Here is a 12,018-nt window from a genome sequence, read left to right on the forward strand (position 1 = left end):
ATTTAAATCCCAGGGAAAGGAGTGGTTGGAGGTGCAGTCGATGCACTTTGGTCTCGACCTTTCATTCTTTAGTTTTTAATCTTTCCGTTTTTCAGGTCGGTATTTACTTGGTTAGTCAGGTGTCTGAGTGCCACAGGAATGGGTCTGACCTTGGGGTAAAATGAGTAAAAATAAAACCCAAGCAACAACATTGCCCCATTGCTTTGGGAGAAGAAAGTCTGTTCTAGAAACATAGAAAATAGGAGCAGGAGTAGGCCATTCGGCCCTTCGAGCCTGCTCCCCCATTCAATATGATCATGGCTGATCCTCTATCTCAATACCATATTCCCGCTCTCTCCACATTGACCGTTTATGGCTGAGGTTTCAGACACAGTACAGTCTGCGGTACAGGATCGGCTGAGAATTCTGCACAAACGTCACCAAGTTATGGCCACAGAGGAATGTTCACCTCCCTGCAGTCACAAATACAGTGTTTCACATCTAACCCCAGTTTTTTTGTACAAACTATAATAAAAAAAATTCGATATACGTCTCCTCTTTGTACAAACCCCTGGCACAGGCCTTTCACTGGCAGCAGTTCGAGAACCTCAGCCACACATCTGTAATTATTGTAAACAGCGATGTTAAAATGGAGCTGGGTTGAAGAATGGCAGTTTGTTTCTGTACAAATCTCACACAACTGTCAGCTTGGCCTGCGCGAGAGGCATCGAAAATGGCTGGGTTAGCAATGGAGGGAGACGATCACAGGGAGTGACTGAAAGGTCAAAGACAGAAGTCGGGATAATTACACTAATGAGACTATTTATAGGTGGCTTGATGCCGCGGGGAGGTGAAGCAGAGACTAAAACCTGTGCCCACACGATAATATAATTACAGTTCATTACATTCTCACAGCGCAATCAATGCTTAAACACGATGAAAAATAATGAGAGAGGACTCTGGATCCTGAACCTCTTTAAAATAAACCCCACTTTGAAAAGGATTAACTCTAGTTGGGATGTGATTCTGTGTCTGCCAGAGACTCTCTGATCCCTTGCTATGATTAATAAACTCGTACCAGACACCTTCTGTGAGAATATATGGTTCCTCTGTGGCTCAGTTCTGAACAATGAGGAACTCACACCCAATACCAAGAAACCCTGCGTCAGGGAACTTACTTTCAATTTAGCATTTTTAAAGAAAGAACTTGCATTTATTTGGTGCCTTTCACTCCCTCAGGACGTCCCAAAGTGCCTCCCAGCCAATTAAGTACTTTTTAAAGTCTCTTCACTGTTGTAATGTCAGGAAAATGCAGCAGCCAGTTTGTGCACAGCAAGATCCCACAGATAGCAATGAGTTAAATGATTGGATAATCTATTTTACTGATGTTGGTTGAGGGACAAATATTGGCCCCAGGACAAGGGAGGAGAACGTTTTAAAAGAAATATTTATTTTTATTTATTTCTATCACTCAGGATCTGAAATTGAATGTCACAGTCCATGGTGGAGGTCGGTGTCTGCACCCCAGGCCCTGTACCCTGTGCCCCATTCCCCAAGCCCCTTGTCCCAAGCCCTGTGCCCCATTCCCCAAGCCCTATGCCACTAGCCCTGCACCCCAGGCCCTGTACCCTGTGCCCCATGCCCTGCGCCCCAGGCCCTGTGCCCCATGCCCTGTGCCCCAGGCCCTGTACCCTGTGCCCTGTGCCCCAGGCCCTGTACCCTGTGCCCTGTGCTCTCTACTACAAACTTGTCCTGGGATTTTTGTGTGTGAGCTGCAAAGGAGGTGAGTCCCAGGGAAACCTTTGAATGCTATTTTATGTTCTTGTTAAATTCCTCCTCCGATTTCCAATGATCCAGCTCTGAATGGTAAAGGAAAAAGAACCAGATCTATCAAAGTTTAAAGCAGGAACTGGGTGGCACCAACTCTGGGACCTGAGTTCAGAAGCAGCCCAGACTGACGGGATGAAAGTCTCCTGCATTCAGTAGGTTCCCAGAGCTCTCCACCACTCAGGGCTTTCCTCGCCTCATGTCTGGGTCTGTTGGAGACTCATTGATCGAGATTGATTGCTCTGATTAATCAACAACTCCATTATCCTTGTATCATGTGATTACCAGGATGGTAGAAGGTGAACTAGACAGACCCTAGTCTTTCTCATCCAGCAATTCCTGTGTTAGGCCCATTGTTGAGCTGGGTGGAGGGAGCAGTGATCTGTATATTGTTGTGGAGGGCTCCAGGCTGCAGAGTCAAAACAGAGTTCACATCATACGGAAATCGGTGTGTCAACCTTTGTATAATCAGCTTTCTCAATTCCTCGCAGCTCAGCGAGCTTTCTTGCTAAAGTTCTCACAAACTGACAGTTACAACTTTCTAAGACATGTTCATGTAGATGAGTCACACCTTTAGAAAGTGGTTCATGTAAACAAATTGGCCTTTGATTGGTGAACACCCCGAGAGATGTTTTTGATGATGGATTAAGGTCTGACTGACACCTAAATGCCAAAAGCTCATGGAGGTTTAGGAGGTTAAACAATCGTTTTCAGGACAAATAGTGCGGCAGTTTCAGAAGGCCGCAGAAAGTTGAGAAAGGGTTTGAGAGTGCAAAGTGTTGATGGTACAAGTTTCTAAGCTAATTGCAGTGTAACAGTCAACAGAGAAAGTTATAGGATGCAGCAAGTCAGCTGAACTAGGACGAAGAACCATGACTGAAGTTAGCAGACTGTAGAGTTGCCACATGCCTGTCCCAGAGGTGACCCCAGTGTGTCCCTGGGAAGGGGACACAGCTCAAGGGCAGTTTATGAGTTTACGGTCATGTCACTGCGGCCCTCCCAGTGAGACACTAACTATAGACTTTGAACTTAAACTCACAAAGACCATTCTCTAATCTTAAATATCAAACATAACTCTGCTGTACTGTTATTAATTGAAAGCCAATTAATACTGAGAGTATATGAAACTTATCATTCCGATACTGTGGTGATTCAGGTGATTTAGATTCTGTCAATTTATATTAAGAATCATCTTATTAGTTAAATTTTGGTGATTAACCTGTGTGAGGGTGCAGACCGCATACCACAGATTGGGTTAAACAAAGTAATATTTCTGATGCACCGAGTCAGCCTCAGTCTGACATCTCCGGCAAGTGAGAGTTAAGTTGCATCTTACTCGGTGCTGCACTGTGGTTACACGATTGACCAATCCAGTCCAATAACTGATATCTTTTAGACTAGGTTACGTAGGGTTGTTTGGAATATGATCATTTAGACATTGTGTGACAATTTCAATCTAATTCTCAGACGTGCATATATCGAGGTGGGGGTGGGATTTGTCTGATATCGGGATTTGTCTGATATCGGGATTTGTCTGATATCCTATCACTATTAGAAGTTACATATTGGGATTGTTCAATACAATATTTCTGATGCACTGGGGCATTGTGCAGAGTTTAACATTTCTTGACCTTGCGTATGGAATAATAAAGCAGTCTCCTGCTAATAGTCATTTATTTGTGCTATAAAAAATGTGAATTATCCAATAATTTGAATTAAGCAAAGTAAATAACACAGTAAATGGGAATTTAGGGCTCGAAAATTTGAATTATCAGATAATTTGATTAAGCATCTTTGAATTAAGAGGAGTGGACTGTGTTATATTTATCAACACACGGAGAGATGTTAGAGTGAGGCCGAGTTTCGTTTCAAGTGATCCCAGTAATGCTTGCACTGGTCTTTTCATAGAATCATAGAAGGTTACAGCACAGAAATAGGCCATTCGGCCCATTGAGTCCGCACTGGCTCTACGCAAGAGCAATCCAGCCAGTCCCACTCCCCCGCCCTATCCTGTAGCCCTGCACATATTTTTGTTTCAAGTACTTATCCAGTTCCCTTTTGAAGACCATGATTGAATCTGCCTCCACCACCCCCTCGGGCAGCGCATTCCAGATCCCAACCACTCGCTGTGTAAAAAAGTTTTTCCTCATGTCACCTTTGGTTCTTTTGCCAATCACCTTAAATCTGTGCCCTCTGGTTCTTGACCCTTCCACCAATGGGAACAGTTTCTCTCTATCTACTCTGTCCAGACCCTTCATGATTTTGAATACCTCGATCAAATCTCCTCGCAACCGTCTCTGTTCCAAGGAGAACAACCCCAGCTTCTCCAGTCTATCCATGTAACTAAAGTCCCTCATCCCTGGAATCATTCTAGTAAATCTCTTCTGCACCCTCTCTAAGGCCTTCACATTTTTCCTAAAGTGCGGTGCTCAGAGTTGGACACAATACTCCAGTTGAGGTCGAACCAGTGTTTTATAAAGGTTCATCATGACTTCCTTGTTTTTGTACTCTGTGCCTCTATTTATAAAGCCCAGGATCCCATATGCTTTTTTAACCACTTTCTCAACCTGCCCTGCCACCTTCAACGATTTGTGCACATATACCCCCAGATCTCTCTGTTCCTTTACCCTTTTTAGAATTGTGCCCTCTAGTTTATATTGCTTCTCCTCGTTCTTCCTACTGAAATGTATCACTTTGCATTTTTCTGCGTTAAATTTCATCTGCCACGTGTCCGCCCATTCCACCAGCCTGTCTATGTCCTCTTGAAGTCTATCACTATCCTCCTCACTGTTCACTACCCTTCCGAGTTTTGTGTCATCCACAAATTTTGAAATTGTGCCCTGTACACCCAAGTCCAAGTCATTAATATATTTTGTGAAACAGTGCGCGGAGGTGAAGCTTTTGGGGAGAGCGATCTTGTAAATCTCTCTCCCCGAGTCTGAGCTTCTGAATGATTTTTAGAGAGTCATTGGGTCACAAGGTGTCTCCTCTCAGGAACGACCCTGCAGGATATTCCCTTGGACAGGGTGAGGAGTTCAGGGGAGGGAACAGCACTGACCATCTGTTCAAACTCCAGTGACTGCCGGGGTCTAGATCTGGGTATCTTAGTCCACAGACTATGGAGAAGGGCAGTGGGACACAGAGAAAAAACAGCACAGATTGTTACTGATGTTCACCCCCCAGTTCCACATCTGGCACAGTGCAGCCCCTCCGAGATCCCAACACCACGGAGTCACGAGGGAGATTCAAGGTCACGGCTTCTCGCCGGGGTCACCAACCGTCCAGGAATTAAAGGTTATCCCCCCGGGCAATCAGGGAGAAAATTCATATATTTTGTTCATTTTCTTTGAATACTTTTGTTTATTAATCATAAAAATATTGGAGATGGGGGAGAAAAAAGGCTGTTTGACTGGACGGGGAGGTTAGAGGCAGGAGGTCATGTGATGAAACCTCCAGGAATATGTCCAACCAGAGTTGGCGACTCCCCCCACAATGAGGTGCAAGTTGTGCTAAAATCGGGGAGAGGGCAGGACCTGGGATGGCGTCAGCTCCTCGTGATGCAGTCAAAATAACCCATCGTTCAAAGGTGAGGGAAGGGAAGAAAATATATTAAAGTGGGGAAGGGAGAACAAAATAACAGAAAAGATTTATAGCAGGAGATTGTAAGATTTCTATCAGTCATTCCAGAAAACTTAGTTTGCATATGCATTCTTGAAAAGGACATTCACCCCTTTGTACTGAATGCAATACAGCCCTGTAGCATTAAGACAGTCCTGGTGTGTGCTGAGTTAGTGTGTCAGTTGGGGGAAGGCGGGAACTGATAATCGGCATCAGTGTCCCTGGGCTCAGGAGGGGAAAAACTGGTCCTGGGTCCTGGTCCATCTCACCGGAGAGTGCCTGGACCTGCACATCAGGTGAGGCTAGGACTGGGATTGGCCGTGATGCCTCTCATTCTCTCATTCCCTACCTGCTTTCTAGCTTCATGAAGAACGGGCCCTTGGGTCAGGGAGCTTAGTTGCTTCTATCAGTGGGACCGGAACCAGGAGAGGAACAAAAAGTAGAGAATAAATCATTTTAAATTAATTCTCGTAATGTGGGCGTCGCTGGCGAGGCCGGCATTTATTGCCCATCCCTAATTGCCCTCGAGAAGGTGGTGGTGAGCCGCCCCCCTGAACCGCTGCAGTCCGTGTGGTGAAGGTTCTCCCACAGAGCTGTTAGGAAGGGAGTTCCAGGATTTTGACCCAGCGACAATGTAACACTGAGATTGTCCATTGGCCTCTCACAACAGGGAGCATTACCGCGGTGTGCCGACGGGCAAGGGGTTTGGGGCGTGCCGACGGGTGAGGGGTCTGCCGACGGGCAAGGGGTTTGGGGCGTGCCGACGAGCGAGGGGTTTGCCGACGGGCGAGGGGTTTGCCGACGGGCGAGAGGTGTGCTGATGGGGGAGGGGTCTGCCGACGGGCGAGGGGTTTGGGGTCTGCCGACGGGCGAGGGGTCTGCCGACGGGCGAGGGGTCTGCCGACGGGCGAGGGGTCTGCCGACGGGCGAGGGGTCTGCCGACGGGCGAGGGGTCTGCCGACGGTGGTTCTGTGTTTCTGCCACTTCAGGCAGTGCCTTTGCAAAGAGAAACTGAGAAATTAATTCATGCAGTGCAGCCGAAACCCCAGAAACTGCCGTTGCTGTAGCAACAGAATCTCTCACCGAGGTAGCTGGAACGTTTCTCCAATACACATAATTATTTTGAACATCTCTCTCCACCCCCATCCACACTCCCACATCAAATACAATTGGTGCCATAACTCTGATCTACAGACACATTCAAACTGCTCCAATTGCCAAGAGATTTACTGTGTGGGTTCCATCGATTGCAAGGGTGTAGGATTGATGGGATAATTCAGCAACACTCCCCATGGGTCTATCCTGCCCCCAGCTCAGCATCAATCCAATAAAAACTCAAAGATTCTCTCATATTTTGGTATTTTTACCTATTTTGGCCCAGAAGAGATGTTGGTTTTTTATGTTAAGATATTTCTATGAACTTAGATTCAACTTACAAAGGGTTAACTCCTAGCGATACACAAACTATTTAGGACATTGTGTACATTGGGTCCCAGGGAGAGAGGCTCCGAGAGAGGCCGACATTATAGTCATCGTAAAGTATTTACTCTTAATTCAAGGTGGGAACTTCGACTGGCAACTTCGAGGACCAATCCTCATCACAGAGCGGTGAGGAAGAGGGGCAGAGGACAGCCCCCCCCCCTCCGCCCCCTCACCCATCATCCGTCCCTCTCCCTGTCCTCCAACCCCTCAGCGTCCTCCGCCCCCATCATCCGTCCCCCTCACCATCCTCGGCCCCCTCTCTCTTCCTCCATCTCCACCCTATCCTGAGATGAGTTTCCGACCCCATATCCGCTCCATCACCAAGACCGCCTATTTCCACCTCCGTATCATCGCCCGTCTCCGCCCCCTGCCTCAGCCCATCTGCTGCTGAAACCCTCATCCGTGCCTTTGTTACCTCCAGACTTGACTATTCCAATGCTCTCCTGGCCGGCCTCCCATCTTCCACCCTCCATAAACTTGAGCTCATTAAAAACTCTGCTGCCCGTACCCTAACTCGCACCAAGTCCCGTTCACCCATCACCCCCTGTGCTCGCTGACCTACACTGGCTCCCGGTCCAGGGACACTTCAATTTTAAAATTCTCATCCTTGTTTTCAAATCCCCCCATGGTCTCGCCCTCTCCCTATCTCTGAGGCCTCCTCCAACCCTACAACCCTCTGAGATCTCTGCGCTCCTCCATTTCTGGCCTCTTGCGCATCCCCGATTTTAATCACTCCACCATTGGTGGCCGTGCCTTCAGCTGCCGAGTCCCTAAGCTCTGGAATTCCCTCCCTAAACCTCTCCGCCTCTCTCTCCTCCTTTAAGACGCTTCTTTGACCTGTCCTAATACCTCCTTATGTGGCTCGGTGTCAATTTTTGTCCGATTTATGCTCCTGCGAAGCACCTTGGGACCTCTTACTAAGTTAGAGGCGCTATATAAATGCAGGACAATCCTGTTGTTGTTGTTGTCTCTGTCGATCCCGTCTGTGCCGTGGGGGAGGGGCGGTTATGATAGTCCAAAGTCATGTGGCAGAAAGACTGGGAAATACCACCCTGCATTTCCTGGAAATTGCCTTTTTTAGGGATAGATCAGATCAGCGTTCCCAACAGTTACTGGGAACGTTGAGTGAACCCTTGTTCTGTGAGTCACTGCAGGGAATCTCATCACATGCCCATTAGGGGAATATAATTTGCAGGTTCCTCGCAGCCCTCTCCCCTTCTCACTAATACAGAAGTTAGGGTTTCTGTGTCCCAATCGTTGCTGTTCTTGTTCGAATGCTTAATCCACCGGAGAGCTCTCTAAACGCAGTCATTAACCGAGTAAAGCCGCGATCCAGAGTGAGTCAGGTGTCTGCGGGGGATCCAGAGCAGTGGGAAATATAATCCCATCATCAGCCGTCCACTGAAAGTCTGGATATCAAACCGGCCCGTCACAAGTCACACCACACACAGCCTGCGACAAAACAGGCCAATTACACTTTTAAAATATAACCTTAACATTTATTCCATGGCAGTAAGAAAAGAACATTAAAAACGCACTAAAAACTGGGGTGCGATTTATCCCTTTCTCCCACCCCCCCCAAATAAACTCTGGTCCTGGTTTCAATGCCGTTTGTAGAATCCGAAAATGAAAGACTTCCCCTTGGGAAACGACTCCACAAACAGGGAGCCTACGGATCACAAACCTTCCTTCTCACCCTCACTTTGGGGTTGCCAACTCTCCAGGATTGTCCTGGAGTCTCCGGGAATTAAAGATTAACCTCCCCGACTCTGCAAAAACCCGGGAGAAAAATCATCGGGGCGTTCAAATAAATCGTGAGTTTTTCCTTCATTTTCTTTAAACGTTTTTGTTCATTAGTTTATAAAAATATTGGAGATGGGATTAAAAAGGCTGTTTGACCGGGCGGGGTGGGAGGTCAAGTGATGCAACCTCCAGGAGTTGGCGACCCCATCACCTCATTTCTCAACCAATCGCTCACTATCCTTATATACAAACACTTCTCTCATTACTTCATTTACTGGTACAGTTTGGATTGGACAGAATAAAGGAAGAGTTTGTGACAAACCAAAGGTTCCAGGAGCTGAATGCAGAGCCTCGCCCTCAATTCCCAGAAAATTCAGCTGTGCCTCGGCCTTCAGCCGGCTCTTCATCCTGATTAAAGTTGCCTGGAGTCGGTGGGTCCGAGGGGCAGAAGGCCGGCCGATCGGCACGTTCCCATGGTGACAAGGAGATCATTCCCAGCCCGGAGAGAGTGCGCAGGAGCTGCAGAGCTCAGTTTAAGCAAGGCCCAAACTCACTGCCCCCTCAACCACCGCCCCCCCCCGACACAACTACCCCCAAACTGGACTCGCCCCCAAACTGGTCCCCCCGCCACCCCCAAACACCGCCCTCCCCCCTCCTCCCACCCCCAAACACCGCCCTCCCCCCCTCCTCCCACCCCCAAACACTGCCCTCCCCCCTCCTCCCACCCCCACACCGCCCTCCCCCCTCCCTCCCACCCCCACCCCCACACCGCCCTCCCCCCTCCTCCCACCCCTCCCCCCTCCTCCCACCCCTCCCCCCTCCTCCCACCCCCAAACACCGCCCTCCCCCCTCCCCCCTCCCCCCTCCTCCCACCCCCACCCCGCTGTGCCAGCAACAGGAATGACAATCCCTGTGAAAAGGCAGGAAGACAGTGAACGATTCACAGACAGACCGACCTCTGAACCTCACGGACAAGGCGACGCAGCAGCCACATATGGAATATTCTGGTAGGTCACGTGTCACAATTTGTCACAACCTAGTTTGAAAGAGAATCCTCCCTCCCCCCACCCTGACTATTGCCCCCTCAGTTGTCCACCCCCAATTTAGCAAGTCCTTGTCGAAATCCATGAAGATCATCAATTTTCCCATCTAGGACTTCCAGAAATGTCTTCAATTCTTTCTTGAGATTCCCCTGCTTATGTTGCCGTTCCTCAATATCAGTCTTTAGTGATTTTGCTTTGTTTTCCAGCTCCTTGTTTGTATTCTCGGCAGTCTGTAATCAGAGGGAATGGTATCAGGGACGGTGCAATCAGAGGGAACGCTATCAGGGACGGTAAAATCAGGGGGAACGCTATCAGGGACGGTAAAATCATGGGGAACGCTATCAGGGACGGTGTAATCAGGGGGAACGCTATCAGGGACGGTGCAATTAGAGGGAACGCTATCAGGGACGGTACAATCAGAGGGAACGCTATCAGGGACGGTGCAATCAGGGGGAACGCTATCAGGGACGGTACAATCAGAGGGAACGCTATCAGGGACGGTGCAATCAGGGGGAACGCTATCAGGGACGGTACAATCAGGGGGAACGCTATCAGGGACGGTACAATCAGGGGGAACGCTATCAGGGACGGTAAAATCAGGGGGAACGCTATCAGGGACGGTGCAATCAGGGAGAACGCTATCAGGGACGGTACAATCAGGGGGAACGCTATCAGGGACGGTGCAATCAGGGGGAACGCTATCAGGGACGGTGCAATCAGGGGGAACGCTATCAGGGACGGTGCAATCGGAGGGAACGCAATCAGGGACGGTGCAATCAGGGAGAACGCTATCAGGGACGGTACAATCAGGGGGAACGCTATCAGGGACGGTGCAATCAGGGGGAACGCTATCAGGGACGGTGCAATCAGGGGGAACGCTATCAGGGACAGTGCAATCAGAGGGAACGCTATCAGGGACGGTGCAATCGGGGGGAACGCTATCAGGGACGGTGCAATCAGGGGGAACGCTATCAGGGACGGTACAATCAGGGGGAACGCTATCAGGGACGGTGCAATCAGGGGGAACGCTATCAGGGACGGTGCAATCAGAGGGAACGCTATCAGGGACGGTGCAATCAGGGGGAACGCTATCAGGGACGGTGCAATCAGGGGGAACGCTATCAGGGACGGTGCAATCAGGGGGAACGCTATCAGGGACGGTGCAATCAGGGGGAACGCTATCAGGGACGGTGCAATCGGGGGGAACGCTATCAGGGACGGTGCAATCGGGGGGAACGCTATCAGGGACGGTGCAATCGGGGGGAACGCTATCAGGGACGGTGCAATCGGGGGGAACGCACAGCAGCAAGTTTACAACGAGTGTGAACATTAACTGGAACCTGATACCAAGAGTCTGGTTTTTTATGAATGGCGAGGCCGGCATTTCTTGCCCGTCCCTGGTTGCCCCACAGAGGTGATGGTCGGCCATCTTGAACCACTGCTAGTGATTCGATATAACTGAGCATCTTCTGGGCCACTTCAGAGGGCAACTAAATTGTTGAGGGGACTGGAGTCACATTTAGGCCCGGACCGGGTAAGGACGGCAGGTTTCCTTCCCCAAAGGGACATCAGTGAACCAGTTGGGTTTTTACGACAATCCGACAGCTTCACGGTCACTTATCTCTGATGGTCTTATATTTTTGATCAGCGAGGGAGTCAAAGGATATGGGGAAAAGGCGGGAAAGTGGAGTTGAGGTAAAAATCAGATCAGCCATGATCTCAATGAATGGCGGAGCAGGCTCGAGGGGCCGAATGGCCTACTCCTGCTCCTATCTCTTACGGTCACTTTTACTGAGACCAGATTTTTATTTCCAGATTTTTAAACTGAATGTAAATCCTCAAACTGCTCTGGTGGGATTTGAAACCATGTTTTCTGGATTACTGGTCCAGTAACAGAACCACTACACACTGTACCTGTAATTAGGGATATTCTTGTGAATTCTGTGATGTGGAGGCATTCAGATTTTTTTAATGAAGTTTCAACATCAGTGAAGCAGACACGAGGGGGTAGATTTCATGGTCCCAGTGTGGAGTTTGGACCCTGCAGCATGGGGTGGGAATCTGAGAATCTCAGAGTGTTCCACCTGATTTACTGTTTATTAAATCCAATGGATGGGGAATTGTGGGGAAGCTGCTGATTGTCCAACACCTTGTGCACAAAGCTGTGCTGGGACTTCCTAAAACCAGCTCTCAATGGTCAGGATCTCACGGACCTGTCCTGCTCCATCTCCAGATCTGCAGCACAGCGTGGCCTTGCTAGACTGGGCAACGGACAGACAGAGCGGCCGGTCACTGAGAGAGACTGTTAATCCCATGGGTTATTGCT

At 49.1% G+C, this 12,018-nt stretch overlaps 1 protein-coding gene across 3 annotated transcripts in view; it reads right to left on the bottom strand.

Annotated features, from left to right (window-relative positions):
- Positions 1-9,527: 9,527 nt before the first annotated feature.
- homer2 (homer scaffold protein 2) overlaps positions 9,528-12,018 on the bottom strand; it is a 48,724-nt gene continuing 46,233 nt past the window's right edge. For all 3 annotated transcript variants that reach the window (XM_067971246.1, XM_067971245.1, XM_067971244.1), the window contains one exon: positions 9,528-9,922. In XM_067971246.1, the coding sequence (XP_067827347.1) occupies positions 9,734-9,922 (189 nt within the window). In that variant the 3' untranslated portion in view covers positions 9,528-9,733. The remainder of the gene's footprint in view (positions 9,923-12,018) is intronic.

This window comes from Heptranchias perlo, chromosome 34 (genome assembly GCF_035084215.1).
Source record: "Heptranchias perlo isolate sHepPer1 chromosome 34, sHepPer1.hap1, whole genome shotgun sequence".
Classification (NCBI taxonomy): Eukaryota; Metazoa; Chordata; class Chondrichthyes; order Hexanchiformes; family Hexanchidae; genus Heptranchias; species Heptranchias perlo.